The 25,616-nt window shown below is 51.7% G+C and overlaps 11 protein-coding genes across 11 annotated transcripts; 5 read left to right on the top strand and 6 right to left on the bottom strand.

The window, feature by feature from the left end:
- Positions 1 to 546: 546 nt before the first annotated feature.
- Positions 547 to 2,215, top strand: BDW47DRAFT_122407 (uncharacterized protein; the record flags this gene model as incomplete). Its single annotated transcript, XM_024815831.1, has 5 exons — positions 547 to 607; positions 737 to 885; positions 946 to 1,611; positions 1,665 to 1,727; positions 1,814 to 2,215. 5 exons carry the CDS (start codon positions 547 to 549, stop codon positions 2,213 to 2,215), a joined length of 1,341 nt encoding a protein of 446 aa, XP_024675977.1.
- A 355-nt stretch (positions 2,216 to 2,570) lies between these two features.
- Positions 2,571 to 3,767, top strand: BDW47DRAFT_122408 (uncharacterized protein; the record flags this gene model as incomplete). The annotated part of the gene is made up of 2 exons (XM_024815832.1): positions 2,571 to 2,842; positions 2,999 to 3,767. The coding sequence occupies 2 exons, from the start codon at positions 2,571 to 2,573 to the stop codon at positions 3,765 to 3,767; spliced, it is 1,041 nt and encodes a 346-aa protein (XP_024675978.1).
- A 345-nt stretch (positions 3,768 to 4,112) lies between these two features.
- On the bottom strand, positions 4,113 to 5,261 carry BDW47DRAFT_43306 (uncharacterized protein). The gene is made up of 3 exons (XM_024819024.1): positions 4,936 to 5,261; positions 4,644 to 4,875; positions 4,113 to 4,482 (listed from the first exon to the last, which is right to left on the bottom strand). Exons 1-3 carry the CDS (start codon positions 5,082 to 5,084, stop codon positions 4,324 to 4,326), a joined length of 540 nt encoding a protein of 179 aa, XP_024675979.1. The 5' UTR covers positions 5,085 to 5,261; the 3' UTR covers positions 4,113 to 4,323.
- Positions 5,262 to 5,903: 642 nt separating this feature from the next.
- Positions 5,904 to 8,266, top strand: BDW47DRAFT_98890 (uncharacterized protein). The gene is made up of 2 exons (XM_024820754.1): positions 5,904 to 6,438; positions 6,557 to 8,266. The coding sequence occupies exon 2, from the start codon at positions 6,645 to 6,647 to the stop codon at positions 7,752 to 7,754; it is 1,110 nt and encodes a 369-aa protein (XP_024675980.1). The 5' UTR covers positions 5,904 to 6,438; positions 6,557 to 6,644; the 3' UTR covers positions 7,755 to 8,266.
- A 474-nt stretch (positions 8,267 to 8,740) lies between these two features.
- Positions 8,741 to 9,932, bottom strand: BDW47DRAFT_98891 (uncharacterized protein). The gene has a single exon (XM_024820755.1). It carries the CDS (start codon positions 9,903 to 9,905, stop codon positions 9,030 to 9,032), a length of 876 nt encoding a protein of 291 aa, XP_024675981.1. The 5' UTR covers positions 9,906 to 9,932; the 3' UTR covers positions 8,741 to 9,029.
- A 180-nt stretch (positions 9,933 to 10,112) lies between these two features.
- BDW47DRAFT_98892 (putative mitochondrial ADP,ATP carrier protein (Ant)) lies at positions 10,113 to 12,111 on the bottom strand. Its single transcript, XM_024820756.1, has 5 exons — positions 11,753 to 12,111; positions 11,531 to 11,552; positions 11,333 to 11,409; positions 10,919 to 11,164; positions 10,113 to 10,867 (listed from the first exon to the last, which is right to left on the bottom strand). The coding sequence occupies exons 1-5, from the start codon at positions 11,801 to 11,803 to the stop codon at positions 10,316 to 10,318; spliced, it is 948 nt and encodes a 315-aa protein (XP_024675982.1). The 5' UTR covers positions 11,804 to 12,111; the 3' UTR covers positions 10,113 to 10,315.
- A 2,254-nt stretch (positions 12,112 to 14,365) lies between these two features.
- Positions 14,366 to 16,343, bottom strand: BDW47DRAFT_98896 (KRI1 family protein). The gene is made up of 2 exons (XM_024820757.1): positions 16,152 to 16,343; positions 14,366 to 16,092 (listed from the first exon to the last, which is right to left on the bottom strand). The coding sequence occupies exons 1-2, from the start codon at positions 16,330 to 16,332 to the stop codon at positions 14,444 to 14,446; spliced, it is 1,830 nt and encodes a 609-aa protein (XP_024675983.1). The 5' UTR covers positions 16,333 to 16,343; the 3' UTR covers positions 14,366 to 14,443.
- Positions 16,344 to 16,611: 268 nt separating this feature from the next.
- BDW47DRAFT_43367 (putative transcription factor SipA3) lies at positions 16,612 to 21,238 on the top strand. The gene is made up of 6 exons (XM_024819025.1): positions 16,612 to 16,812; positions 16,897 to 17,260; positions 17,320 to 19,783; positions 19,838 to 19,924; positions 19,983 to 20,204; positions 20,256 to 21,238. Exons 1-6 carry the CDS (start codon positions 16,757 to 16,759, stop codon positions 21,230 to 21,232), a joined length of 4,170 nt encoding a protein of 1,389 aa, XP_024675984.1. The 5' UTR covers positions 16,612 to 16,756; the 3' UTR covers positions 21,233 to 21,238.
- Positions 21,239 to 21,485: 247 nt separating this feature from the next.
- Positions 21,486 to 22,447, bottom strand: BDW47DRAFT_43369 (uncharacterized protein). Its single transcript, XM_024819026.1, has one exon. It carries the CDS (start codon positions 22,252 to 22,254, stop codon positions 21,565 to 21,567), a length of 690 nt encoding a protein of 229 aa, XP_024675985.1. The 5' UTR covers positions 22,255 to 22,447; the 3' UTR covers positions 21,486 to 21,564.
- Positions 22,448 to 22,675: 228 nt separating this feature from the next.
- BDW47DRAFT_98898 (UDP-galactose transporter HUT1) lies at positions 22,676 to 24,167 on the top strand. Its single transcript, XM_024820758.1, has 2 exons — positions 22,676 to 22,990; positions 23,058 to 24,167. Exons 1-2 carry the CDS (start codon positions 22,761 to 22,763, stop codon positions 24,106 to 24,108), a joined length of 1,281 nt encoding a protein of 426 aa, XP_024675986.1. The 5' UTR covers positions 22,676 to 22,760; the 3' UTR covers positions 24,109 to 24,167.
- A 77-nt stretch (positions 24,168 to 24,244) lies between these two features.
- BDW47DRAFT_98899 (peptidylprolyl isomerase) lies at positions 24,245 to 25,607 on the bottom strand. Its single transcript, XM_024820759.1, has 3 exons — positions 25,318 to 25,607; positions 24,793 to 24,895; positions 24,245 to 24,679 (listed from the first exon to the last, which is right to left on the bottom strand). The coding sequence occupies exons 1-3, from the start codon at positions 25,435 to 25,437 to the stop codon at positions 24,525 to 24,527; spliced, it is 378 nt and encodes a 125-aa protein (XP_024675987.1). The 5' UTR covers positions 25,438 to 25,607; the 3' UTR covers positions 24,245 to 24,524.
- Positions 25,608 to 25,616: the final 9 nt, after the last annotated feature.

A 25,616-nucleotide genomic window follows, 5' to 3' on the forward strand; every position in this document is an offset into this window, starting at 1 on the left:
GCCAACTAATCATGAGTAGTAAAGTGATATTGCAGAGTATGAACATTTCTAACAAATGTATGAGTGTGCCTACTCTTATAATGATACCCATTCCCTGAGACTATATTATGCGATCTCTGATAAATCTTCAGTGGTCACATCCCAAAGACTACTATAGACTCCTGCCTAGATACAGCCCATCATCGTATATCAAATTCCCACGCAGAGGTAGGTCAGTGTCCCTATCCTAATCTAGTCATAGTCGAATCTCTATTAGAACCCCAGGAACTGGAGAGATGGTGAGACTGGCTACAGAGAAAACAAACTGAATCATATACTCGTTCCTATCAGAGATTGGGCGAGTGGTGATCGAATGAGCGTGCAGGGTCATTGCCGGTAGATACGACATGATGCCAATCTCGGCGAGGAGTTACTTATGCAAGGGAGACCCAACATGAGAAGAACATGCATAGGGTCTGTGCGAGGAAGTCAAGCGTTGGGCTAGATCTACAAGGGATGTGCCTATGTAGAGAGGTGGCAGTTGTAGATTGTTGGATTTGCGACTCCATGCTCAGCAAGATAGTGAATGTGTGGTATTCGTCAGAAATCACGGCAGATATTCATGGAGGTAATTGTGTTTGTGGAAGCTACAGGTTGCCATATCCAGGTATCTATCTACACTTTATCATCTATACATGAGAGTACACGACCTGTGGTGACTTACTATCAATTTCCTTGCTGATACCCTTATGCTTAGAGAAGTCCGCATGGGCCGTCGTGTCCATTCTTGGCGTCCTGAAGTTTGGTGCAGGCTTTGTGTTGCTCGATCCGTCGCTTCCTGAGCCCCGACTACGATCGATAATCTACCAAGTGGGCTCTCGGGTGCTTCTATCCTCCCACGTCGATGTGAGCTTGAGCCGAAAGCTATCGGAGATTGTCGTCTAAATTGGCCCAGATCTCCTGCAGTCTCCAAGCCATGCCCAGCGTCGTGCCCCGGGTCATGCTACAAGTTTCACGGCATTGTCGCAGCCATCGTCGAAGATAATGTACGCAGTCTTCACTTCCGGCAGTAGCGGGACCCCCAAAGGCGTACTGGTCACACACGTCAACTTCTGCTCTGCTGTTGACCACCAGCTCGTCCTTCTCGGGTTTACGAGGGAGTCTAGGGTTTTGGATTTTGCGTCTTATGCTTTTGACGCCGCGGTCCACAACGTGATAGCTACTCTTGTTGCAAGAGGATGCCTGTGCATTCCGTTTGAAGAAACATGCAAGAATGACCTTACCAAGATCATTTCGGTCATGCAGCCCACGATGGCAAATCTGACTCCAACGGTGGCACGTCTGGTCGATCCAGAAGCATTGAAAAGTCTGAAGACGTTGATCTTACTAGGCGAGCCGGTCACGGCCAGAGATGCCGAGCGATGGAGGCCACACAACGTCCACTTTATCAACACATATGGACCCGCTGAACGCACCCCAATTAGCACTATCAACTCTTTGAGTGCCAGCGCTGAAGAGGCTATGCGGATAGGAAAGGGTGTGGGGCTCGTAACATGGATTGTCGATCCAGAAGACCAGAGCGTCCTGTTGCCCCCCGGATGTACCGGCGAACTGCTCCTGGAGGGACCGCTCGTTGGAAAGGGTTATTATGAATGACCCAGGAAAGACCGCTGAAGCATTCATAGAAGATCTTAAATGGCTTCTGGAAGGTTCAATTGGTCAACCCGGGCGTCGTGGTCGACTTTACAGTACGGCTGATCTGGTGCGATACAATGAAGACGGAAGTCTGTCGTTTGTGGGCCGCAATGATGGTCAAACCAAAATCAGAGGACAGCACATTGAGCTCGAAGAGGTTGAACATCATATCTTGAAGTGCATGCCGTCAAGAGCGGCCCAGGTTGCGGCTGAAGTTATTGTGCTTGGGGCGGAGACGGATCCCAAACCGGTGCTAACGGCCTTTTTCATTCAAGAACGCACGACTGCCACGCAAACTGACCAAGAAGTGCCCTGCACACCCGTGAAATATCCGACGGTGGCCACCATCAAGAAGAAACTCGCGCATCACCTACCGGGCTACATGGTGCCGGCAGTTTTTCTTTCTGTGTTGGAGCTACCATTCACTGCCACGGGAAAGACAGACCGGCGACGGCTGCACGAAACCGGCCGGACGGTGCTGCTGACCGAGAGAGGTTGTTGGACACGTCTGAGCAGTTCCTTGGCGAAGGGTGTCCCCTAGACGAGCCAATATTGGAGACTGAACAGCCGGCGTACACACTGGCTCGGAAAATGCATTCCTTGCGTCCTTCGTGGACCCGGCGAAACGTCTCATTTGGAAAAGACGAATCCCAGAATGGAACGGCTGGGTTCAAGAACGTGTCATTACAGTCCGCAGGTCTCGACTCGGTAGACATGATGGAACTCGCTTCTTTCATCTCGCAGAATTTCCATGTCCATGTTCACATGCGGTTTCTAATGAGCGGTGTAACCAGCATCAAGAGCCTCGCTCAGTATCTAGTAGACTGCCAGGCCTCTGCTGCTAAAAGTGTCTTTCCGGGCATGGTTCAACTGCGACATTGACCTCAGTTGACCTCATGGCCGAGATCAACCGACATGACGCGAGACTTATGGCTGCCCGGCACGAGACTTCAAGCCATGGTCGCTCCCCGAGAAATGACCCGCTGATGAACAAAGACAATCAAACCTTCAGCGTTTTCTTAACCGGCGCCAGCGGTTTCATCGGCACTCAAATCCTACGCCAGCTCCTAGGACTTCGCCACGTCAAGTGGGTGACTAGCCTTGTACGCGGCGAGGTCGATGAGGCAGCCAGATATCGCACCATTGATACGGCTGTGACAGCGCTCTGGTGGGAAGACCACCATGCAGAAAATCTTGACGTCTGAGGGGGGGACCTATCCCTGCCGAATCTAGGGCTTGACCCAAAACACTTGGATTCTTTGGCTGGAGGCCAAGCGGCTAATATCATCATCCACGCTGGCGCCACAGTGCACTGGACAAAAAGCTACGAAGTCCTAGAGGCAGCCAGTGTTGGCTCGACCGTAGAGTTGCTGCTTCTCGCCAGCAGACTACCCTACATGATATTTCTGTATATCACCGGCGGTCGACCACGGAGCTCTCTCGAAGAGCCCGACGTGATGAAAAAGCTCTCAGTCGCCGATGCAATTCCGTACAGCCAAACGAAGCTCGTTGCCGAAGCCGTCGCTAGGCGTGCAGCGCAGTCCAACCTATCCGAGACTGGCCGTCTCGCAGTGTTGAACCCCGGCTGGGTCACCGGCACACCCGACGAGGGCGTGTCCAACACCGGCGACTATATCTGGCGACTGGTAGCGACGTGCATTAAAATAGGCGCGTATAACACCCGTGACGCTGACGGGTGGCTATTCGTTTCCGACGTTACAACCACCGCGGCGGCGATCATCGACGCAGCGCTAGGTAAGAACGTAGAGAAGAACGCCACCAAGTGTCCCGCAGACAGGATAACGTGGAGAGATATCTGGTCCATCCTCGAAAGTCTCGGGTACAGACTTCAGGGGAAGTCCACGGCCGAGTGGCTGGCTCTTGTCCGAGCTGACATGGGCGTAGAAAAAGAGACACATCCGCTGTGGCCTCTAGCGCACATGATTGAGGGATTCCAGAACGATAGACGAATGGCGAAATTTTCCCTAGGGATGCGTGTCTGCACTCCTTTGCGATTGAAACGCGCTGTAGCAAAAAGTGCTGAATATCCTGTTCGCGTCGGGTTCTTGCCTTCTTCTCCTGGTGTGCGCTGAACAGAGATATAACTCAAGTGATATAATCTATAATATTCAATATCTGTTTTTGAGCAATGTAATTCGAGGGTTGGTATTGGCTAGAAGTAGATAGTTAATAATGTGCAATAACAGCCGAGACAGTCGTGGATGACGGCCATATCATTACATAAATGGGGCCGTATACTCCATTCAGCCTTGTGTGTGAGTGGCCCGTGCTACACTGTTAGTAGTTAGCTAGTTGATACCGCACGAATCCTTATCTCCAGGCCACCGGGGATAGAAGAGGGGCAGGAGAAAAGGACGAATTAATGTAACATCAAGTCTCACGCCAGTGTTCTCCGGTATCAAGACCCACCTTTCAACCAAGATATGAAAAGATGACGAGGATGACTCCACCTCAGTATGTATGTATGTATGTCAGAGTTTCGAGTTCTCGTGTACTTGCAGGGTACTTAGTAATATCAAGGCCAGCTTGGTCCCCCGGGGGCTGGAAAGGACCTAGTGACACTCGCGGGCTTTCTCCGAATATGGAAGGCCGTGCCTGCAGTTCAGCTGCATGTTACGTGCATGCTGGTCACTCATTGCAAAGGCGGCATGATGCTGCATTGGAGTTGGAGGTGGCTGGTGGGATTGTATTGCGTTGTAGTGTTTTTCCAGTCGCTATGCTTTGTTTCTGAGAAATGAATGTCATGGCAAGGCAAGATTTAGGGCTTATGTCCCAGTACATAGAATTCTGTTTGTCAGCCGTCAGACCGAAGAACCACCATGGTTGGTTGACATGACGGCGGAAAGGACAACAGAAGAGAGGACGCAGCGATTGATTACTCTTTAGTCATCGGTAGGACGCCCAACATTACGCAAGTCATCAAGAAACAGGCTAGCTAATTTTCTTACCATGAGTATTTGGGGTAAATGTGAGGGAATTACTACCTGCTTTGGGGTATAACGAACGACTGGCATAGTTGAGTATTGCGAAAGTGTCGGCTCATCGAACGGTTGGCCCCACCGGGTATCGGGCGAGGGGCATCGCCCGATACTTACCCAGGCAAACAGTTGACCGCGGCTACGTGGATGAGCCATATACCAATAAGTGGGGGGTTCGTCTTCCCTGTTGCCTGCCTTGTTTCTGTTCTTCCCACAAAAACTATAAATCATCCGTGATACTCCAACATCATGGATGACGTACCTGATAATCTGACCAGGATGATGGAAGCACGCCATTTCGCTGGGAATCAGGAACGGCATAGAATACTCCGAACAATACAGACAGTCCGTAGGTAGCCAGGTACGTAGGAATAGTAGATTATTCCGCACACCGGGATTTGTCAAGCGCATTATTGGGATTGCGCCCTGACCGCGACCCCCGCACTCGGACGGTCCCCACCGGGGGTCTTCTTATCTTGAGAACCTTAGGAAATGAACCATCGAGGACCATGCGGACTGAGGGGGGAAACGAAAACGGCACGCTGACCCGGCCAAGTCCTCGGCTGAAGTCATTCCTGTCTAGGTGAATGTCCACTTGTAGATCCTAGATGACCGTGCGAGAACGGATGGTCAAGAACTGTCTGTCGGATGCCAGGTGTTCCCGGTCTGTTCCATGTATCTAAAGTCATGGATTTGATTGGAAGTTACCCCTCTGCATCTGCAACCTGATTAAAGTGCAATACAATGACAAGAGGCGAGGGACAAATCAGAGAAGGAGTTGACCACATATGCAGCGAATGATCTCAATCATCCTTGGATAGAAGAGAAATAAAGTTAGGCAGAATCCAAGGAAGGGAAGAAAGGCAGAGGTTGGAAAGTGAGGAGAAAGAGAGGCGGCCAGTGAGGGTTGTCTATGGTCACCCACGTGCCTTGAATTGTACTCAATGATACTTCGTACTATTCCCATAGATAGTGAAAGGGATGGTATGGTATGGTAATCTCATACAGTCTGATCGGTGGCTCCGGTACCTCCCGGGGCTGTCCAGGGCGGGCCCGACCACTGTGGGCCAATGAAGCAGACCACGCGATACCCGTATGGGTCTTGTAACCACAGAAGTTTGGATACACTGGGTCGGCTGGGGCATAACTATGACGGAGATTATAGATAATTATAGTGTACGGAGTAGAGGATGGAGTATAGAGAGAAAGAAGATAAGAAGAAGAATCCCTGCTGAATGACTCTTTCTCTATTCAAGGATTCTACTACGGGGTATACTATATACATACCTGTATGGTCAATACAGTCATTCCATTCACTGCTCATTCCCCTAATCATCCCTAATCATCCCTAATCCGTCCTAAAGGGGGATCACTCTACTCTATACTATACTATTATTATCACCTGCCATCATTCCCTCCTTACTTCCATTTCCCCCTTCCCCTCCTTCCATTTGGCCTTTCCTCCTCTCCTCTCTTCTTCTGACTTCTTCCCTCCTCCTTCTCTCCATCATCAAATCCTGTTGATTGCACCTTCGATTGTTCATCCTGGTTGTTTGTTCCTTGCTAGTTCCTCATCTCGTTCCTGAAAATCACTTGACTGTCTCCCTCCCGACGGTCGCGTCTTATCACATACTAGTCGCTCAGTAGCGCGTCGCATCGCATCGCATCGCATCGCATTTCTTCCCTTCCCTGATAGAGACACAGTCTTTGTTGCTGTGTCTACCGTCCAAACCGCTCCTCCTCAACAACCTTGGAATCTGGTGCAGTAAGTCTCAACCATTCAGTTCTCCTCGGGGGGTTTTCTTTGTCAGGTCGCACCGTTCTTTGTTGGCTTAAGGTCATGCGTTCCGTGGTTCGTCCCCTGACTCATATCGACGATCTAGGTAATTAGCCACCTGAGTTTCAAGACCCAATCTACTAGACATCACAACCCCTTGACATCGTCCCTCCGTCCTTCATCGATCCGCAATCATGGCTCCGCAGACAACCTCCAGTATTGCCATGGCCCTGGCCGGCAAGACCGCCTCGGTCGACATCCCCAAGCCCCGGTCTGGCTTCGTGTCCGGCAGTCACGACGCCACCCGTCCGGGCCATCCTACCCTATTGCCTACTCCTCCGAACTCCATATCCCCCACGCTTCCTCCTCAGGCCTACCGGCGTCGGGATGCGGACCTTCCCGGCTCCCCACCGCTGCCCACCTCCCAGCTTGACTCTGACATCGACCTGGGAGACGCCGCCGCCCACCCCGACGGCCATGGGCCGTCCCATGAGACGGCTGCCGGTCTGGACAGCGTCGGTGCCATCACCCCGGAGATGCTGGCTCGCCACCACCTGCCAGAGATCATGCGCCAGCATGGCCCCTTGGCGATCCGCCACGTCACGGGATTCCTCACGACCTCCGTCCCGGGCTTTTCGCGCATTCCGCCCGCCAAAGCGCGCCGGCTAGTCGTCGCCGCGCTGGAACGAGGCGGTCAAGACGAGACGGGCGAGGTGATCTTCGAGAAGGTTGGCTGGGGTCGCTGGGATGCGCGTCGCCACGGCGAATCCGCGCGCGATCACCACCACTCGAATGAGTCGCCCCCATCCAGCTTTCCCAGCTCGTACCCTCGACCCGGGATGCAGATTCCCACCAAGCGGGACAGTCTGCAGCCTTACGGGACCAGTGTGACGGGCGATTCGGCGGTCTTCTCGTACACGGAGGACCCCATGCTCGAGGACATGCTCGACCACGAGGCCGACAAGATGTCCCTAGATGGAGATGGACGGGACTACTGCTCTTCGTCGGAGGCGCCTGACGACGACATTCCGGATGACGACTACCGCGAAGAGGACGTCACAGACGAAGAAGACTGGGCGCAGATCGGAGCGGACGCGCTCCGTGCGCAGTCATTGAATGGGGGTGGTCTCTTTATCAACGGCGAGCGACCTCCGTCCTCTCAACTGCGGGGCGGCGGCCCCGCTTCATCCTCCCTCGCCAAATCCGCTCCACTCAAGGTCCCCATCCAACAACTGGGGTTCTCTCTCCCCGACGGCGGTGAACGCGCTGCAGCGGAGGCGCTCTTACGACTTGGATCGATGTAATCATTCTTGGCCTGATGGTATCGTATCCTCTGGGCACATCCATTAGGTCTGTAACGGCCGGCCTGTTTTCTTTTCTTTTCTTTTTCTTTTCTACATTCGACTACGACATATATTAGTAATTCGAGAGCTACACAAAAGTCGACCGGTTCGACAGACTGGCACATGCATTGGGCTGGATTGGGATGGGACAGTTAGGTTAGGTTCGGTTAGGTTATATTATGACTGGCGTTTTCTTCTACTTTTACGTTTTATACTCCCCACTCTTCTTTTGAAACTGTTTGATACAGACTGGCTACTTATACCAGTGTTGCATGTTTATTTCTGTCCATTCATTTTCATGTTTACGATCGTGACTGTGTTGTCTGAGACTGGAACTCGGAGACAGGGCAGACTATATACCTCTTGCTTTGATTTTACTTGCCCGTGTGCATTGTTGCATACATCATGCGTACATACATACACACATACACACAGGAAGGATTGTCCATACTACCTCCTACATTATCTTCTCATATCATATTACATTATAACCAACAAAATGCCCACAATCACCGATCGAACGGACAGTTTCCACACAATATACCAGAAGTCCCTCTAGATCCATCGTCAAAGTATGGACCTGATAAGATAGATGAATCCTAATAAGGTATGACTTTCCCCAGTATCCGTATACGTAGCATCTACTACTATTGCTACTACTACTAGTACCTAAGGCAGGTAGGTAGGTAGTAAAGAAGACATTGTACTGACCAGGTAACGCAACTCATGATGGTTTGTGTCTTCAGTGTAAATAAAATCATGCGTATAGACTATCTATCTGTTAGTGATTATATTCATCCAGGCAGATACCTAGATAGATAGATAGACTATATCCAGTATTAGATTTGATTCTCGCTGAGGAACGAAGTAATTTACTTGATCTTTGATTGATGGATTAATGGATTAAAGCCAGATAGATAGATAGTACGTTACTACAGTTAGGTAAGTAAGAAAACTAAAAGGCGTTGTTTAGAGCCATGCAACCATGAAGGACTATAATAAGACACAATCGAAAACGCCTGAACAACCTGAAAACCACCCATCCATGTAACCATTTAACCAACCAGCCAGACCCAATTTACCTAGACACCCAAGTTTTTAGTAGACCCTACCTAACTAACCAAACCAACCCAAACTGCAAACAGAGCCCAACAAATAAAGATACCAAAGCCACATAGTACATACTTCCCATGCATCAACTAAAAGAAAGAAAGAAAAGCCCGGATAAATAGAATATCAAGACTCCTTCGATGAATCCCCCGGCCCACCATCCCCATGGGCATCATTTATCCTCTTCCAAACAGCAGCCTCGACATCCGCCAATTTTTCACCCGCACTACGAGCCCAGCTCATCGCGGTGCCGAGAATACCTTCTTCTTCCTGCGGGTACTGGTCCACTTCCCTGCCGTATGATGTATTGTAACTGTCTGTAGCGGAGGTAGGGGGAATCCACCCTTGCGGAGTCACGGTCTTTATGGGCGCTATTGGTTGGTGCGAACCGTAGGGGTGTCTTTGGGTGGTGTCGGTGCCGGTGCCGGTGCCGTAGCTGTAGCCGTAGCTATAGCCGTAGTTGGGGTTGGGAGTGGGGTTGAGATTTTGAGCGGGGGAGCTGTAGTTGCCGTAGCTGGGACTGTAGCTGCTGTGGGTTGTAGGTGCTGCGGCTGGGATTGGGGCTGCTGGCGCTGGGGCCGGAGCTGGTACTGGAGCCGGGGGGTGAGCGTGTGGTGTCTTCTCCTGCTCCTGCTGCGTGGGCGTAGACGTAGGAGGAACGGCAGTCGGACCCGGTTGCGGCAGAGGAGGGGAAGTACTCGACGTCGTCTCCGTGGCGGTGGTGGTAGTTGTCGGGTTCGGAAGCTGGTTAGCTTGGTGGTCCGCTGCTGCCAGCGGAGGGGCAGTCTGCTCTGGAAGAGACGGGAGAGGCTCTGGTTCTGCGGCGATGGACGTCGTAGCTGGGGAGGGTCCTGGGGGTGGAGGTGCAGTAGTTGTCGCTGGGACTGGAGCTGGGGCTTCAGCTGTGGTGGCCTCGGCGGAGGTAGGAGTTGGGTCTGTCTTGGTAGGAGAGGACGTCCGTGGGTGAGACGCCTGCGCGTCCGGAGATGAAGGGGTCGTCATCTGGATGGTATGGTGGTTGAACTGAGGTTCGTTATGGTTGTCTCTTCTATAGCTATATCCGTGCAGAGACCATCGACGTACGTCATTGATGGACTGTCATGTGACCGGTCATGTGAATGGCGTGCTGACCGCGTGCAGAGTTTTATGATCTGGCTCAGCCTACGACGGATGATTTACGATTACCGTGTTCACCGGTAGAAAAAAGAATACAGAGAAAAAGAAATAGCTTGCAGGCAGTAAAGTACAACTAGTACACGAGGAAAAAAATGACACACTGCGCATGCGCAAGATAACTATCTTGACACATCTCTTCTAAAGATTCTTCTTCCACAGTAGCCACTGGCAGTTACGCCAGAAGCCGATCATCCCCTTCCCCATCGCTTTTCAACGAATTGAACTGAATCAATCGTCTATTTGAACTGCTTTCCGAAGAGCAGGAGCTGGACCTGATCGTAGATGGACAGGACACCAGCGCCGGCAACACCACGGAGGATGTTGGCACCGGCACCCTTGAAGAGGGACTTGGTGCCCTCCTTGGCGACGATCTGGCGGAAAGCATCGAGGGAAGAGCTGTACTTGACGGCCTCACCGGAGGTCATCATCATACGGCGACGGATGGTATCCAGAGGGTAAGAAGCGATACCAGCACCAGTGGTGACAGTCCAGCCGAGCAGGAAAGAAGCAAGGAAGCTACCCTCGAGAGGGCCGACCAGGAGAACGGGCTTGATGGAGTCGTACATGCCGAAGTACAGACCACGGTAGACAACAATACCAGCGACGGAAGGACCGAAACCACGGTAGAGACCGGCAATACCGTCGGAGGCCAGAGTCTTGCGGTAGACATCAACGAGACCGTTGAACTGACGCTCGCCAGTGCCCTTGGCGGACTTGGCGTCGTTGGCGAGACGGGTACGGGCGTAGTCGAGGGAGTAGACGAACAGGAGGGAAGTGGCACCAGCGGCCTATATCTGTTAGTTCTCTGGACAGAAACATCAAGGGGACAGAAAACATACACCACCGGAGGCAAGGTTACCCATCATCCACTTGGCGTATCCATCACGCTCCTTCTTGTAGGAGAACATCGACTTGTAGGTATCACGGAAGGCGAAGTTCAGAGCCTGGGTGGGGAAGTAACGGATGACGTTGGCGGTGTTACCGCGCCACAGGGAGACGACACCCTCAGCGGCGGCAGTACGCTTGAAGCAGTCGCTGATGCCGTTGTACTTGCGGTCGAGACGACCGGCGCGCAGCATCTCATCCTGGAGGAATTGTTAATAACCAATCTTGATGAAAGCCCGGGTCTCGGCCCAGAAAATTCTTCACGAGGCCGATCAGTTCCCGCCAACAGTCTAAGCGTGGCAGCAATGATGGCTCATCTTCCTTTTCCGGAGCTTGGAAACCAAGAATGAGGAGATGGGATAACCAACCTGGTTCTGGATGAGCAGCTTGATACGCTCGATGGGGGCGGCAGCGGTCTTGGAGACGGCAGCGGACACACCACCCACTGCGAATCCGTTAGTAACAGTCCAGGGAAGGGTAGTTATATGCAATTGATTCGATTTGCAATGGACACCAATCGTGTCTCCATTGCGCGTCGATCAGTAGAGTAAATTGGGTAGACATACTCATGAAGTCGACGACGAATCCCTGTGAAAAAAATTTTCATTAGTATACCATTCGATCGAAAAACCGCATCCAACGACTTCGAAACCACTCGAGACCCGCTCCGCTCAACAACCTCCATCCATCCATGACCTCTTTGAGGTCCATCGAGATTCTTGTCGAGAGAGCGCGGGATCCCGGATTTCCAGGTCGCCAGATGAAGGAGGGTGTCAATTGCAACTTACGGGCATGCCGAAGACGGACTTCTCGCCCTGGTTAACATCACCGGCGGCCATTTTGACTGCTGTGAAAGGATATGAGGGAAGGTGAGGAGAGGAGAGGAGATGGGGATGAAAGAGAGTGTCAGGAAGAAGAAGACACTTCAGAAGGGATGGAGAAAAAAAGAGAGAAAAGAAGGGGAAAGGGAGGATGAAAAAATAGCGAGCGAAGGGCTCTTGTAAGCGGGAAGAAGCGAGCGGAGCCGCTAGTCCGGTTTAGGCGGGCTTGGGATATGACCGTGGGACTTGCGTTTTCTTGGTTTGGTTCGGTTTGGGGTTTTTTGGCTTTGCTGGCCTCTGAATTTTCTTCTTTTTTTCTATTATCTTTTATTTTTTATTTTTTTCATTCTTTTAATTTGCCTTTTTTGTTCCCTCTTTCTTTCTTGTTTGGGAGGAAGAAAAAAAAAAAGAAAAACGACCCGGCGCTAATGCTGGCCCAGGCAACGAAAGCCGATATCTCCCGATTCCCACCCAGACTGCGAGATTATTCTGGTTCTTTTTTCAGGCTGCTCTTTCGAACAATGAAGATTAATTATGCACCTTGCGGGATTTATTCATAACACTTGTCATCCATATTTGTATTAACTATCAACAACATCTTCATATTCATAGAGTAATGGTTTCTTCTAACTATCCAGTAGTAACTACACCTCCATTTCCCCGTGTTGACCGTGAACCGAACCAAAAACAAGGAGTTCCGTAATCTCTCGCTCAATCCACCCGGGGAAACTCCCTTCTTTTCGTCGACTTCCGAACATCCGATGGCAAATTAAAGGTCTTTCAATTTTTTTTTTTCGGCCTCGACAAACCAGTGTGGATGCCAAGCTCCGTGTTTCCAGAACCCCATCTCGATAGACATCTTCTGGATCGGTATGATAGGTATTACTATTGACTATTTGATCAGAGAATTCTGCCACGCCACCGGGATATCCAGAGTCTAATTGCATGTGCCCGAGAATAGCCATCCATACACGACTATACTTTGTAGTTATCCTACCAACATAATAGGGAATGGTTCTGCCAATTGATTGAACAATGATCTATATCCAGACAAGACTAATCGATCGTTCAGATTGAAGTAATTCATTTCATCTCAATCGACATAAACTTCGTCAATTGAGAGGGTGTAAGACCATACAGATCCGTCGGCATCCATGCGGAATGCGGTGAAGGATGAATCCTCCAACCTCCTCGGCAGACCGCTTTCAGATGGTGGTTATCTTGGAAGCGTTATAAATAAACAATGTAATTCATTCTTGGTGACATTCGATTTTGATGTCTATTTTTTGTCGACTCGATTGATTTCTAGGGATTCATTTCAGACGGTTTTGATGCTTCATAAAGGTAGATATAGATTGCTCGGTAATCTATGGTATATACCGAGTACGGATGAATACTATATCGACACATCCTCAAGATATGATCCCTTACTACGGAGTGTATAGGTGTCTGTAAAGTCGTCTAGACATAATATAGGTCAAATATCCGTCTCTATAGTCTCCCATAAAAGGCCACGTCCTCTTATTACCATTGCCTGCATACGGAGTACATAGAATAGTATCTATCGACTTGACTCGACACCGCGACCTACCAAGGATAAAAATAAAAATAAATTAAAAAAGCAAGAAAGAAAGAAATCTCCAACAGTCCAAGTGTCCTGCGTCCGTTCATTAGGCCCACTCTTTTTTATCCCTCCCTTTTTCAATTTTTCTCTTACTTCCTCCCATCCTTATTACCTACCTAAGGTAGTTATGGAGTACTCTCCTTTTCGACAAGGCAAAAAATGGGCCCCAAGGTCAATCATTATGAATCAAACAGAACAGAATTGGAACCTCTGTTTCGTCGCCGTTGAAACCAGACCCACCAAACATAGTCCATCAACTTATTCTACTAACCGCTAGTCATCAAAACGACCGACCTCCTAGGTTCTAACGGGTTAGTTAGCTGGCTTTTTATTTTTTTTTTATTTTTTCTGTCTCCCTTGTTTGTATGATAAGGATAGTTGGTCGTTGTTATGGAAACCCCCATCGGTGCCGCTGAGAACTCCGAAGTATAATCTCGGGCGCGATGGTGATGTGTGTGTTCCTTTCCGACCATCGGTCCTGTCTGTCATTGTCGAACCGTTCTGGTCTTTCTGGTATGTCTGTTGTCTGGTTCTCTTTGCCACTCGGATTTCCGATCGTGGGAACTTTCTAGGTAGGTTGATTTCTGTGTTGCCACATCAGCTGGAGTGTGTCCTTGTGGATCGTGCCGATGGCGTGGGTTGCTTGGTGTTTATCTACGAATACCTACTGACTAGAAGGGTTGTATCACGTGAAAATTTGTATAACTGGTTTGGGAAGGGCATTGGTTGTTGTTTTGTAGATATGAGTAGGGTGTTTGGAGTAGGCGATGTAAAACAATGGCTATATCCGATTATATATTTTCTTGGTGGATCCCCGATTCGGATTTTCAAGCCCTTTACGTTCTTTAGCTTTTACATTAGATACTACCCAGTGTAGAACCGCATTCTACTACGTATACTGGCGATTTTAGATAACTATCAATTGGTACGACTGAAATGAAAAGGGAAAAACCATATGCTATAGAAAAGATCATCATAGATAACGGCCTGGTATACATGCACTAGCCCATCACACTTTTATACAAACACAATCATTAATTCTTCTTGGACCTCTTTCTCTTCTTCTTCCGTGGCTCTCCATCATCCCCGCGAATATCAACCTTGCCTTCGGTCGTCTCCTCCTGCGCATCCTCGGCAGCCGTGGCCTCACCAACGCGCCATTCGGGCTCGGCTTCGCTACCGAACGTATCGTTGCGCCATTGCCTCAGTCGAGCCTTCTTGCCCAGGTGCTTGTGATCCTTGCGCTTCTTCTCCTCTTCGCGGAACGAAGCAAGCTTCTTCAACCCGGCGTATTTGTTCAAGTCGTGGTCGTTCGCCATGAGAATGTCGCGCGCCGTCAGCCCGAAACTTTCGGGAGATGTCTCGCGGTAGCGGAAACGAGTGGCATTCTTCTTCGTCGCACCGGGAAGGAGGGTGATGTCTAGGTCGAGCGTGCGATCGAGCGCCTCCTCAATGCGAAGCTTGTCCTTGCGGGCCTCCCGTTTCGCATCACGCCGCTCCTGGGCCTTGCTTTTCTGGGGGGAGTCATCGTTGTCGTCATCGCCCATCTCGACGTCAGACAAGCCTGCAGTCGGCTTCTCATCGTCCTCGAAATCAGGCACCAGGTCTTTGATGTCAATGTCGTCGTCCCAGGTCGGCTTCTTCGGGTGTTTCCGCTTTTTGCCTCCCTCCTCGTCGCTCCCGATCCCGTCGCCTTCGGCGTAGTAGTCGTCGCCGAAGCGCTTTTGCATTTCTTTCTCCCAGTCCTTGTCGTCCCAGGAGCCATCCAGGAATTTGGTCCAGTCGTCGTCGGTGAACTGGGACGCACGGATGCCGGCCACTTCCTTGATCTTGTTGACCTTGTTCTGTAATTCCTCCGCCTTCAATTTTCGCAACCGGTTCTTTTCGGTCTCGCGCTGCTTCTTTTCTTCTTCCTTTCGCTGGCGCTCGAGGTCGCGGATCTTCTTCCGGCCGCTCTTCTCATCCCGGCGGACGGTCTGCTGGTTGATTGCATCACGGGAGTGGGTGATCAATACCGTGTTCATCTTGTTGGGGTCTTCAAAGCGGAAGTTGTATGCCTCTTCGAAAGCTTCGGCGCGCTGATCTTCGTCCTCGTCGTCAGACTCGAAAGGCTTCAACTCCGATCGATTGGTCGGTAGCCACGCCCTGGCAGACATGAAATTTGAGAGGAAAGATTCGGGATCTTTGTCGGCGTTCTCAACATCGAGCTTGACATCAGCCTTGGACGCCGAGGGGCGCTCGGGAGCTGACTTGGCGACCAAGAGGTTGTCCTCATCAGACTCCTCGTCATCCTCCGACGCTTCCTGATCGCCGCTAGCATGCATCTCTTTGACGATCGCCATCTTCAGGTCTTCCTGTTCCTGGGCGTAGGTCTTGGGCGCATCCTCATCTTCATCCGCCAGATGAGCACCACTGAGGAGCGTTTTCCGGTGGTAGTCTCGTAGCGTCATGGGCTTTTCTTTCTTGTCTGAGCTCCCAGGCTGGCCGTCTTCTTCCCCCTCGTGGTAGAAGGTCGCATTGGCGTCGTATACACGAGGGTCTTTCGATCGGATCGCATTCAATGTATCCATGATTTCCGCATCAAGGGCTTCGGTAGCTAGCTCGGCCTCGTCATCTTCTTCCACATCATCTTCGGAATCCTCTTCGGATTCCTCGTGAGCAGCACTTCCGTGTTTCGCCTCCACTGTAAACAACGCCGTGATTAGTGAAATGAATTTAAACAGTATACAGAATCAGACTTACACTTCGCCAATTCTTCTCTCTTCTTGTTGTACTCAAAGCGACGGGCGTATTCTTCGTTGACCTTGATCTTGAAGTCCTTGTCGCTGGAAGTATTCAGTGTGACACCACCGGATTCATCTCCAGAATCATCCGAACTGCTATCATCTAGCAGCATCCGCGATTTTTTCGCCGGAGGCTCCATTTTTGCCGTTTGTAAAAAAAAAGATTGAACAATGGTAGACCGTGGGTAACCCTCTCTCTTTTTTTTTTCTTTCTAACCCGCGCCTGGCAAAAAAATGTTGGCGGCAGAAAAAACAGACCCGCACTCACCGCTCACCAAATAGGAGGTTTGTTGCCTGAGGACCAGCAGGCCCAGGCTGCCAGCGAGTTTACTGACGTAGCCAATTGGATCATCCACGGGCCTGTATTCCCCAGAAGGCTGAGGAGGCGCTTCAAGCTTCCCAGATATTCCTTACCCACTCTTTGATCTCCCCCTTTGTTGAACTTGACTCTTCCCCTGTCAGATGACATCCTTCGTGTCATTGATTTGATCGAATTCAGGGTCTATTGTCAATTTTATTTGATATCTTCGCCATCGCGTGTATGCTTGGGGGAACATACACTAGATGTCGACTCCGCCGCAGAACCAATCACCCCAGGTCGGGAAGCTTGTGAGCGTGGTGTAAGTCAACCGTTGGCTTTGGATGTGATAATTGGAGATGAAGAAAAAGCCGAGAATGAATCTGTACTGATGGTTCTGCTCAAGCCCCGTTGGATTAAAGGAGGCCGCTCTCGATTCACCGACCTTCCGCGCCACAACACTCCACTTCTCGGACCAGATTGAATACGTTGAACGATGGCTCGACGGATACGCAAAGGCCGCGTCTCGGCTGGCTGCAGACTCGGCGGCTCTGGAGAGTGTGGTGAACGTTTTTCTGTCATATTCGACAAATCCCCTGGTTGCGTCTGAGGCCGTACTCGACCATGATTACACCCTGCTGGCGATGAGGAGATCTGGCGACAGCTCTAGGGATCTGTGGAATGGATTCGTCGCTACGACCAAAAGGGTCGAGGGGCTCGTGTCAGAGCCTATTCGGGCCTTCATTCAGGAGGATCTGCGGAACTTCAAGGTAGGTTTTGGGCGTCGTCGTGTCGATGGAGGGGCAGTGGCTTACGTACCCCGCTATAGGAAACCCATCGCGCTCTCGAACAAACACAGAAGCACTACGACTACCTGCAGACTAGATACTCGGGACAGTCAAAGTCGAAAGAACCGTCGTCGCTCCGAGAGGATGCCTTCCAGCTCCACGAAGCCCGCAAGGCTTACCTCCGGGCATCGATGGACTTTTCCGTGCAAGCTCCCCAATTGCGGAATGCTCTAGATAGGCTGCTAGTCCAGGTGTCTTTCGAAAACTGGCGCGAGTTTAAAACCTTCCACAGCAACAACGGCGCCACGTTCGCAAAATGGGGCCAGGAGATGGACCGCATCAAGGGGTGGATCCACGAGATGGAAGGAAGCGAAAGAACCTCGAGGCGGGAACTTCTCGGCGCTAGAAAGCAGATTGAGGATGCCGCCGAGGTGGCGTCACGGCCGTCTCGTGAGCTGGAAGACTATAATCTTTCTACCGTTCCTTACCATGGATCTCGCCCGATCTCTACGCTCGAGATGACTAAAGACGCAAAGCCGGAGAAGCAGGGGTGGGTCAACTTGCGTACACTCTCAGGGAAGCCCACTCGCGCCTTCTGGGTGAGGCGCTGGGCTTTCTTGAAGTACGGCATATTTGGCTGTCTGGTGCAGGGTTCGCGGACCGGTGGTGTTGAAGAGAGCGAGAGAATAGGTGTCCTTCTCTGCAGTGTTCGTCCGGCTATCCAGGAAGATCGGCGATTCTGCTTCGAGGTCAAAACAAAGAGCACCACCATATTGCTTCAGGCGGAGACCCAGGAAGAACTGATCGAGTGGATCGGGGCCTTTGAGGCTGCCAAACGGAAAGCATTGGAGAACCCAGCAAGCACCGATATTTCGGTGTCTGGAAAGATGACTGTGCAAGATCCTGCATTTTCCATATCCCAGCCTCCAGCCCCTGAATTCGCAGCTGACCCAGCCGACTCTCTAACTCCCCACTCGAGCGACGAACAGGGGTCTGGTGATCGCCTTGCTCTACCGGAGCGCGAGAGTGCTCTTCGGAGTAGTACTGATCTAGGCAGTCATCGGCGGATGACATCTGGGGAGCCTGAAAGCTCTGCGCGGGAGCATACTTCACGAATCATGCATAAATTGGATCTCCACCGCAAGGGCAACAATGCAGTGCAGCCATCTTATTCGATCCCGGGTGCGAATGGCGGAATAGCGAGCCTGATCTCGGCCAGTCACAACGCCATTGCTTCCAGCGGTGCCCTCCCGCCTACATCTACTCTCTTGGACAATGACGGTACAAGAAGTCGTAGCATGACGAATCCCCTGGATGCTCCTTCAACTCTGGCGCCTCTGACATTGGCAAACCCGCCTGCGCCAACAAGTATGAGCAAGGCAGCCGTCCTAGTCAACAATGAACGAGGGATCGGCCTTGGCCAGAGCGATAAGACTGGGGGAATGCCAAGCGGTATGATGGCGAACTTATGGGGTAGCTCCAACTGGGGTTTCATGAACAAGTTTGCACGGGAACGCTTGAATGGGGACGCCATTGGCCAGACTACGACATCTGTACAGCCACCAATTTCGCCATCGAGTGATTCATCTAAAAAAGAACTTGCCGAAGGGGACAGTGGACAGCAAAAGAACGGCCCGCGTCACAGACAGACCGTTAGCCTCGATGGAGACGCCTCCAAGATGCAGCGTTCGATCTTGGGGCTCGCACACGAGTATCCTAGCTACTACCCACCACAACTCAAGATTCAGGATGCCCAATTCCGTCTACTTTTCCCCAACGTCCGGAGAGAGGAGCCTTTGGTCATGGTGTTTCGAGCCACGTGGAATCCGAATGATCAGCAAGAGTTCCCCGGAAGGGCCTACGTTACTACGCAAAACCTCTATTTCTACAGTCACTACTTTGGTCTGGTCTTGACTACTAGTATCTCTCTGGATGGTATTAGAGAAGTGACGGCTGCTGCAGGAAGAGATTGCGATTTCCTGTTTCTTCACACCATCCCGCCTCCCGGAGAAGACACCCCTGGCCGAGTGACAGTCAAGACATTCCTCGAGCCGCTGAAACTTCTCCAGAAGCGCCTCAATTTCTTGATCAATGACTCTACAGCCGTGGAGCCTATGGGGTTGGAAGCGATCTTCAAGACGCTGAACAAGATGGAAACCGATTCTTTGACGCGGACTCCTAGTTTGGACAGTTGGGAAGACGTGACCGGCGCGGACGAGACAGCTCATGCTGGTGAAGACGTCACCGAGTCGGGGCCTAGAAGGGATTTCCGAGCGCCCATATATATCGATAAAACTCTTGACCCGCATCCCAAGAGGTACGGCTATGGACGGGATGCGTCAAAGTTCAGACTGCCAACGCAGCCAGTTCAGTACGTTCCCCAGGGGAACCTTAACCTGGCAGCGGAGAAAGTGTTCGATCTCAGTCCGAAAGCGGTCTGCCATATACTTTTTGGCGACAAGAGTGCTGTCTGGCAGCTGCTCCTCCATCAAAGAAGGGCGCGAGGTATGTCATTGTCACCTGTCCCTCTAATGCGAATGCGAAACTAACGAGATGAAGACATTAAGCAAGGGCCATGGGTCAGAAACCATTCGCGTCATTTGAGGAGAGACTTCCAGTACCAAATTGAGACGGAAGACTTGTTTGGTGTGTTTTGCCTTTTTTCCTTCTTTCTCTAGTCCAACACTAAACTTGACCCTTCCAGGACGATCCCAAGCCAAAAGTATCTCCGATTACCAGATCATTGACGTCCTCAATGAACATCTGTGCTACGTGGTTACAGACAAACGGACTCCGTGGCATCTTCCCTTCAAGCGTTCTTTCAGACTAGTCAGCAAGATCGTGGTCACATTTGCCGCCAAGGGGAAGTGCAAGCTTTCGATTTACACTAAGGTTGAGTGGCTGGGGTCGTCTTATGGCCTCCAAAGTGAGTATTTGGTCCATCTTATTTATACGATGGCTGTTAATAAATTCCTAGATATCATTGACAAACAAGCCAACAGTGATCTGGAGCAAGATGCTCTGGACTTGGTCGATTTGGTCAGCGACCAGGTGCGCCGGCTCGGCGCACACAGCCGAACCAAGAAAGCCATCACGATCTTCGGCCACATCGGGCGGCAGAGTCTCGTGTCGCAGTTCCCCAGCGAGCCGGAATTCAAAACGGAGCCACGCAAACCACGGAAGCAGCGCACGCTGGCCGAGCTACTCTACGAGACGTTCGTCAGTCTACTCGAGAGCACGGTGTCATCCATCATGCTCTGGACGTTTGGGCTCTTCCGCTGGATCTGGAAGACCACCAACGCCAATAAAGTGATCCTGGGACTCCTGATATCGAGCGTTTTCATTAACTCATTCTACACATCGCGGGACGCATACGAGTGGTACCACGAGCGAAACGCCGGGAACTTCATGGCTCGGCTGGGTGTCCACCCGGACCACGTCATGAGCAAAGCTATCTACATCAAAGACATCGACGAAGCCATCGCCAATTCAAGCGTCGGGAACACCACCGACAGCGGCGTAAGCGACTGCTTCTCCACCTTCCACCAACAGACCATCCGTGACCCGGGCAGCATGCTCGCCGTCGGGATGCCGAGCGCCCGGGACGCAATGACGAAGAGCGCCGTCCGACGGCTGCAGCAGACGCGCGAGCGCCTCGGCATGTACCGACACAACTTGCTCGTCGCACTCCGGGTGGTTAACAGCATCGAGAAGGAAGTCATCGAGGGCGAATGGGAGCGCTGGCTCAAGCAGGAGTTGCGCCGCTGTCGCCAGGTGGAATCCCTCCTCGGAAAAGACAACGGAAGCGACGATGCAGACGTGGACCAACCGAGTCCATCTGTGTTTGCTGACCTCACGGGCGACGTCAAGAAGTGGTATGATCAGTATTGCACCAGCTGTCGCACAGAGCAGGATAAGCTGGTGGAGAAGGGGCGCATTTTGGCAAATCCATGATCCTTTCTTTTTTTATTCCCCGCCGTTTTTATTGTTGTCGTTCATGTTATTTCCCCCGCCCCCCCCTCCTTTCGGTTTCCTTGTTGAAACGATACCCGGTTGCAGTTGATGTCTGTTGTTGTCTATTTTGTCGCACATATCCAGGACGGACGACCAAGATTTGGCCTTGACCATCTCTCTGTCTGCCCATGTATATAATAGCTGTCAAGCAAGTTTGGGAACGCGGGTCGATCAATGCTAGGAATTAGAAACTTGTCCACAGACCTCGCAGTCCCCAAGACCAAGAGTTAAGGTCGTAGCATCCACCCAATGAGCAACACCGTATATATCAATTAATTTTGCCTCGGCTTAACAGCCCCCTCCTGCACAACATAATAAACAACCGTCCCATCCCCACCCATCATCCTATCCGCCATAGCCAGCAAGATCCTCTTCCCGCCCCACTCCTTCGTGAGGGACGCCTTTTCCCGATATTCGTAGTACTCTGCCAAGTTGGCAGCCTTGTCGCCTTCACTCCCCTCTCCCTCATCCAGAGCAGTACTCGCAGCAGGACGCTCTCCCCCCCCGGGCAAGGAATCAAACACGGCAGCCAACCGCGCCAGACTCCACGACTGGCCCTGCACGGCAGGGAGCACGAAGAGTCGCTCCAGCTCAATGTCGGTCTCGCGCAGGCCGCGCTGGAGCATGTAGAGTTGCTCGTCGGGGTGGATGTAGACGTGGTGGGGTGGGATGCCTGAGATGAGGTATTGTGTTGTTGTTGTTGTGGTGGTGGTGGTGGGGAAGCTGGCAGAGGGGGAGGAGGGGTCGGCAGAGGAGGAAGAGGTATCTTTGGATGGCGCGGGAAGTTCAATCTCGTGTGTCTGCAGCGATGTCCAGAGGTGTTGGTGTTGGAGGTTGTGGAGGATTTGGAGGGTGCTTGCGGTGAGGGAGTTGGAGGGTTCGGGGGTGGTGGTGGAGGAGGAGGCGATCAGGTTGGTGAGGGCGGAGGGTTGGGGGGGTTTGGTGGGTGTTTTTGTTGTCATTTTGTTGATTCTTTCCTGGTTCTTCTGGTGTTGTTTCGTGTGCGCTGGAGGTCCTTTTTCTCAGAGATGGAGAATTGGCGGGGTGACGAGATGGTTTCGGTGATGGTGTGGATATCTCGAGGGTGGACTGGAGGAGGTGGGAGGATCGGGTTCTGTCGATTCAATTGGGAATATATTTCAGCAGGCAGTACAGATCTAGATCAGACTTGGTGATTGACTGACTGTTCATGAGCGACAATCCAAATGGTGAAGAAGCAGAAATCAATCATGGACCCACCCAGACCGACGCTAAATGGCGATCGTGCCGCCCTGTGCGGTTTTTAGTTAACACATGGCATCATCTGCCGCTGTTTTTCTTTTCTCCTCCTCGCTGACTTTGTTCTTTCGTTGATTCACACTCTGCAGAATAGAAGGCTTCTTTTCTGAATCTAGATTTCTATTGATATATTTTTTCTTTCAGGGCCCTTCACTTAGATTGTGTCTGCTCTGCAATCTGATACAGGACGATGGCGCGCCAGAAGCAATCCACGCCCCTGCAGCGGACCACGTCGTCAGAACTGGCAGACTTGCTTCGAGAAGAGAATGGGTCGCTAGTGAAGGAACAGAATGGCGGCGCGAAGGTGTCCAAGACCACTGCGAATGGGGCCGCCTCTGGGGGACCTGGTCGCGATGAAGCGCCAGAATCCCCGGGTCTGTTACAGCTCGCGATCTGCGTTCTGGGAATCTATGCCTCATTGTATGCGCCTTTTCTTTCCCCACGAACCATTGGATGCGCTACATGTTCGCATACTGACTGAGAATAGCCTATCGTGGGGCGTCCTCCAGGAAGCAATCACCACCGTGTCGTACCCGGTGCGCGCAGCAAGCGCATCGGAGCCAGAGCCTCCCACAGAGCGCTTCACCTACTCGATCGTCCTGAACACCATCCAGTCCACATTCGCGGCGATCACCGGACTCCTCTACCTGTTCTTCTCGACCCCCTCCGGACAAAAGATCCCGTCGATCTTCCCCACGCGCAAGATCGTCACCCCCCTGCTCCTCGTCAGCATCTCCTCGTCGCTCGCCTCGCCCTTCGGATACGCCAGTCTCGCGCACATCGACTACCTCACCTTCATCCTCGCCAAGTCCTGCAAGCTGCTCCCCGTCATGTTCCTGCATCTGACCATCTTCCGCAAGCGCTACCCGCTATACAAATACGGCGTCGTCCTAATGGTCACCCTCGGCGTCGCCACCTTCACCCTGCACCACCCAGGAACCAGCAAGAAAGTCGCGGCGGCGGCGTCCTCCACGCAGCAGTCCGGCTGGGGCATCTTCCTCCTCTCCATCAACCTCCTCCTCGACGGCCTGACCAACACCACCCAAGACCACGTCTTCACCTCCCCGCAGACCTACACCCGCTTCACCGGCCCGCAGATGATGGTCGCGCAGAACGTGCTCTCCACCCTCCTCACAACAGGCTACCTCCTCGCCGTCCCGCACCTCTCCTCAACAGGCGTCCTGCACAACTTCCTCCCCATCCCTATCCCGCCCTCCACAGAGACGGAGCTCACCTCCGCCATCTCCTTCCTCTCCCGCCACCCTGAAGCCCTGAAGAACGTGCTCGGCTTCGCTGCCTGCGGCGCCGTCGGCCAGCTCTTCATCTTCTACACGCTCTCGCGCTTCTCGTCCCTCCTCCTCGTCACCGTCACCGTCACCCGCAAGATGCTCACCATGCTGCTCAGCGTGTTCTGGTTCGGCCACTCCCTGTCCGCTGGACAGTGGCTGGGCGTGGGACTCGTCTTTGGTGGGATCGGTGCTGAGGCTATCGTGCAGAGGCAGGAGAAGAAGGCCAAGGCGCGGGCGAAGAAGGATTAGCTTTATGATCAACTTTTCCCTCTTTTCTCTTTTTTTTTTTTAGTTTTGGTTATTCTTCCATATGTACATAGTCGTGGGTTAACAATAGATCTTAGTAGAGATTGTGGTTCTCACTTGGGTAGTTATACAACTGGGGTTTTGGGCTCGCATTATCATTTTCGTTTATTTCATCGGTAGTAGTCTGATCAACATTTACTCTCCTAGGGTCGGTCCTGGGCGTCCAAGAGAAGAAGCAAGACAAACAAAGATATAGACAGAGAAAGAAAGAAATAGCCGAGGAGGTATCACACGAGACAATCAAACAGACACACACAGACCACACATCACACATACTACACATCAGACATCACACAGCACTGACCGAAGAAACAGCTTTGAAGAAACAAAAAAAGATAAGAAAAGATAAGATTAAAAGATCACTTCCTCCCCTCAACCATAATAATATGATACCCAAACCCAGTCTTCACATCCGCGTACGTAGGATTCGCCGTCGTGCTGGGCTCCAGGTCGAACGCAGCTTTCTCGAACGTCGAGTCCAGACTACCGCGGGTTTTCCACCCAAGAGAGCCGCCTGGTACGTATGTTAGTCAATTGACAACTACGCTGATGGCTGCCTTATCCCCCCCTCGCGTGCTGGAGGGGTTGGGAGATTTAAGCTATAGGAGAAGAGATAGGGAGACATACCCTGTCTGGCTTTGTCCTCGGAGAACTCCCTCGCGACTTCGTCGAATTTGGAGCCGTTGCGGAGCTTCTCGAGGGCTTCTTCTTTTTTGGAGAATTTTTCGCACTGGGCTGGTTAGCTTTTTCTTTCTTTCATTCTTTGGTTTGGATTGTGTTTGGTTGTGGTGCTCTTGGGGGATAGATGGTGGTCAATATCAACGAGGATCCAGGCTGATAAGTCCATATCCAACTCAGGGTAGTCCACCGCGGCGCAGTGGAGAACTCATCAAGGGATAGGTACCAGGTACAAACACAACCCGCATGCCAGATTTTGCGCAGGTGTACCCATTAGCATAGCATAACATAGTAGGCATGTATGCGCCACCGGATAGCAGTATGTATGGATCACCACAGCACGTTTACATCTCCTCCCAGATCGATAAGATGCAATTGACTTGATTCGAAGCCCCGCAATGCTTTGCGGAGACAGACAAAGTCGAGGAAGAAGCTCAAGAAGATAAACAAAGAAAGATGAAAAAAAAAACATACAAGAATGTGCCGCACGTTGATCGAGCTGGCTGGCTTCAACCCCTTCCCTTTATCGGAGCTCCCTTCGTCCTTGCCCTTGCCCTTCTTGTCGCCGCCCTTGGCGTTGTTTTTGGGTGCCATTCTTGATGCACTTGGCTGTGTCGGGTACGAGAGAAGATGGGAGAGATATATAGAGAGAGTGGGGACCACAACAAAGAAGTTATACGGGAGGAGAAAGAAGAAGAATGAAAGAAGGACAAAAGAAGGAGAAGATGATGTCGGGTGTGGGGCGGTGGGGTTGCAGCCTGAGGCAGTTGTGT

The sequence above is a fragment of the Aspergillus candidus genome, assembly GCF_002847045.1.
Source record: "Aspergillus candidus strain CBS 102.13 unplaced genomic scaffold BDW47scaffold_3, whole genome shotgun sequence".
NCBI classification, from domain to species: Eukaryota; Fungi; Ascomycota; class Eurotiomycetes; order Eurotiales; family Aspergillaceae; genus Aspergillus; species Aspergillus candidus.

Coding starts and splice junctions, on each gene's coding strand:
- BDW47DRAFT_98890 (XM_024820754.1), top strand. CDS start 6,645: ATGGCTCCGCAGACAACCTCCAGTATTGCCATGGCCCTGGCCGGCAAG.
- BDW47DRAFT_98899 (XM_024820759.1), bottom strand. CDS start 25,437: ATGGCACCCAAAAACAACGCCAAGGGCGGCGACAAGAAGGGCAAGGGC. Junction 24,896..25,317: donor TCAACGTGCGGCACATTCTT/GTATGTTTTTTT, acceptor TAACCAGCCCAG/TGCGAAAAATTCTCCAAAAA. Junction 24,680..24,792: donor CGAGGACAAAGCCAGACAGG/GTATGTCTCCCT, acceptor CATACGTACCAG/GCGGCTCTCTTGGGTGGAAA.
- BDW47DRAFT_43369 (XM_024819026.1), bottom strand. CDS start 22,254: ATGACAACAAAAACACCCACCAAACCCCCCCAACCCTCCGCCCTCACC.
- BDW47DRAFT_43306 (XM_024819024.1), bottom strand. CDS start 5,084: ATGCGCTTGACAAATCCCGGTGTGCGGAATAATCTACTATTCCTACGT. Junction 4,876..4,935: donor CATCCTGGTCAGATTATCAG/GTACGTCATCCA, acceptor TGGGAAGAACAG/AAACAAGGCAGGCAACAGGG. Junction 4,483..4,643: donor ATTTACCCCAAATACTCATG/GTAAGAAAATTA, acceptor GCTGACAAACAG/AATTCTATGTACTGGGACAT.
- BDW47DRAFT_98891 (XM_024820755.1), bottom strand. CDS start 9,905: ATGACGACCCCTTCATCTCCGGACGCGCAGGCGTCTCACCCACGGACG.
- BDW47DRAFT_98898 (XM_024820758.1), top strand. CDS start 22,761: ATGGCGCGCCAGAAGCAATCCACGCCCCTGCAGCGGACCACGTCGTCA. Junction 22,991..23,057: donor CTGGGAATCTATGCCTCATT/GTATGCGCCTTT, acceptor GACTGAGAATAG/CCTATCGTGGGGCGTCCTCC.
- BDW47DRAFT_98892 (XM_024820756.1), bottom strand. CDS start 11,803: ATGGCCGCCGGTGATGTTAACCAGGGCGAGAAGTCCGTCTTCGGCATG. Junction 11,410..11,530: donor ATTCGTCGTCGACTTCATGA/GTATGTCTACCC, acceptor ACGGATTCGCAG/TGGGTGGTGTGTCCGCTGCC. Junction 10,868..10,918: donor GTAACCTTGCCTCCGGTGGT/GTATGTTTTCTG, acceptor TAACAGATATAG/GCCGCTGGTGCCACTTCCCT.
- BDW47DRAFT_43367 (XM_024819025.1), top strand. CDS start 16,757: ATGTCGACTCCGCCGCAGAACCAATCACCCCAGGTCGGGAAGCTTGTG. Junction 17,261..17,319: donor AGGATCTGCGGAACTTCAAG/GTAGGTTTTGGG, acceptor ACCCCGCTATAG/GAAACCCATCGCGCTCTCGA. Junction 19,784..19,837: donor CCATCAAAGAAGGGCGCGAG/GTATGTCATTGT, acceptor AACGAGATGAAG/ACATTAAGCAAGGGCCATGG.
- BDW47DRAFT_98896 (XM_024820757.1), bottom strand. CDS start 16,332: ATGGAGCCTCCGGCGAAAAAATCGCGGATGCTGCTAGATGATAGCAGT. Junction 16,093..16,151: donor GAGAGAAGAATTGGCGAAGT/GTAAGTCTGATT, acceptor CGTTGTTTACAG/TGGAGGCGAAACACGGAAGT.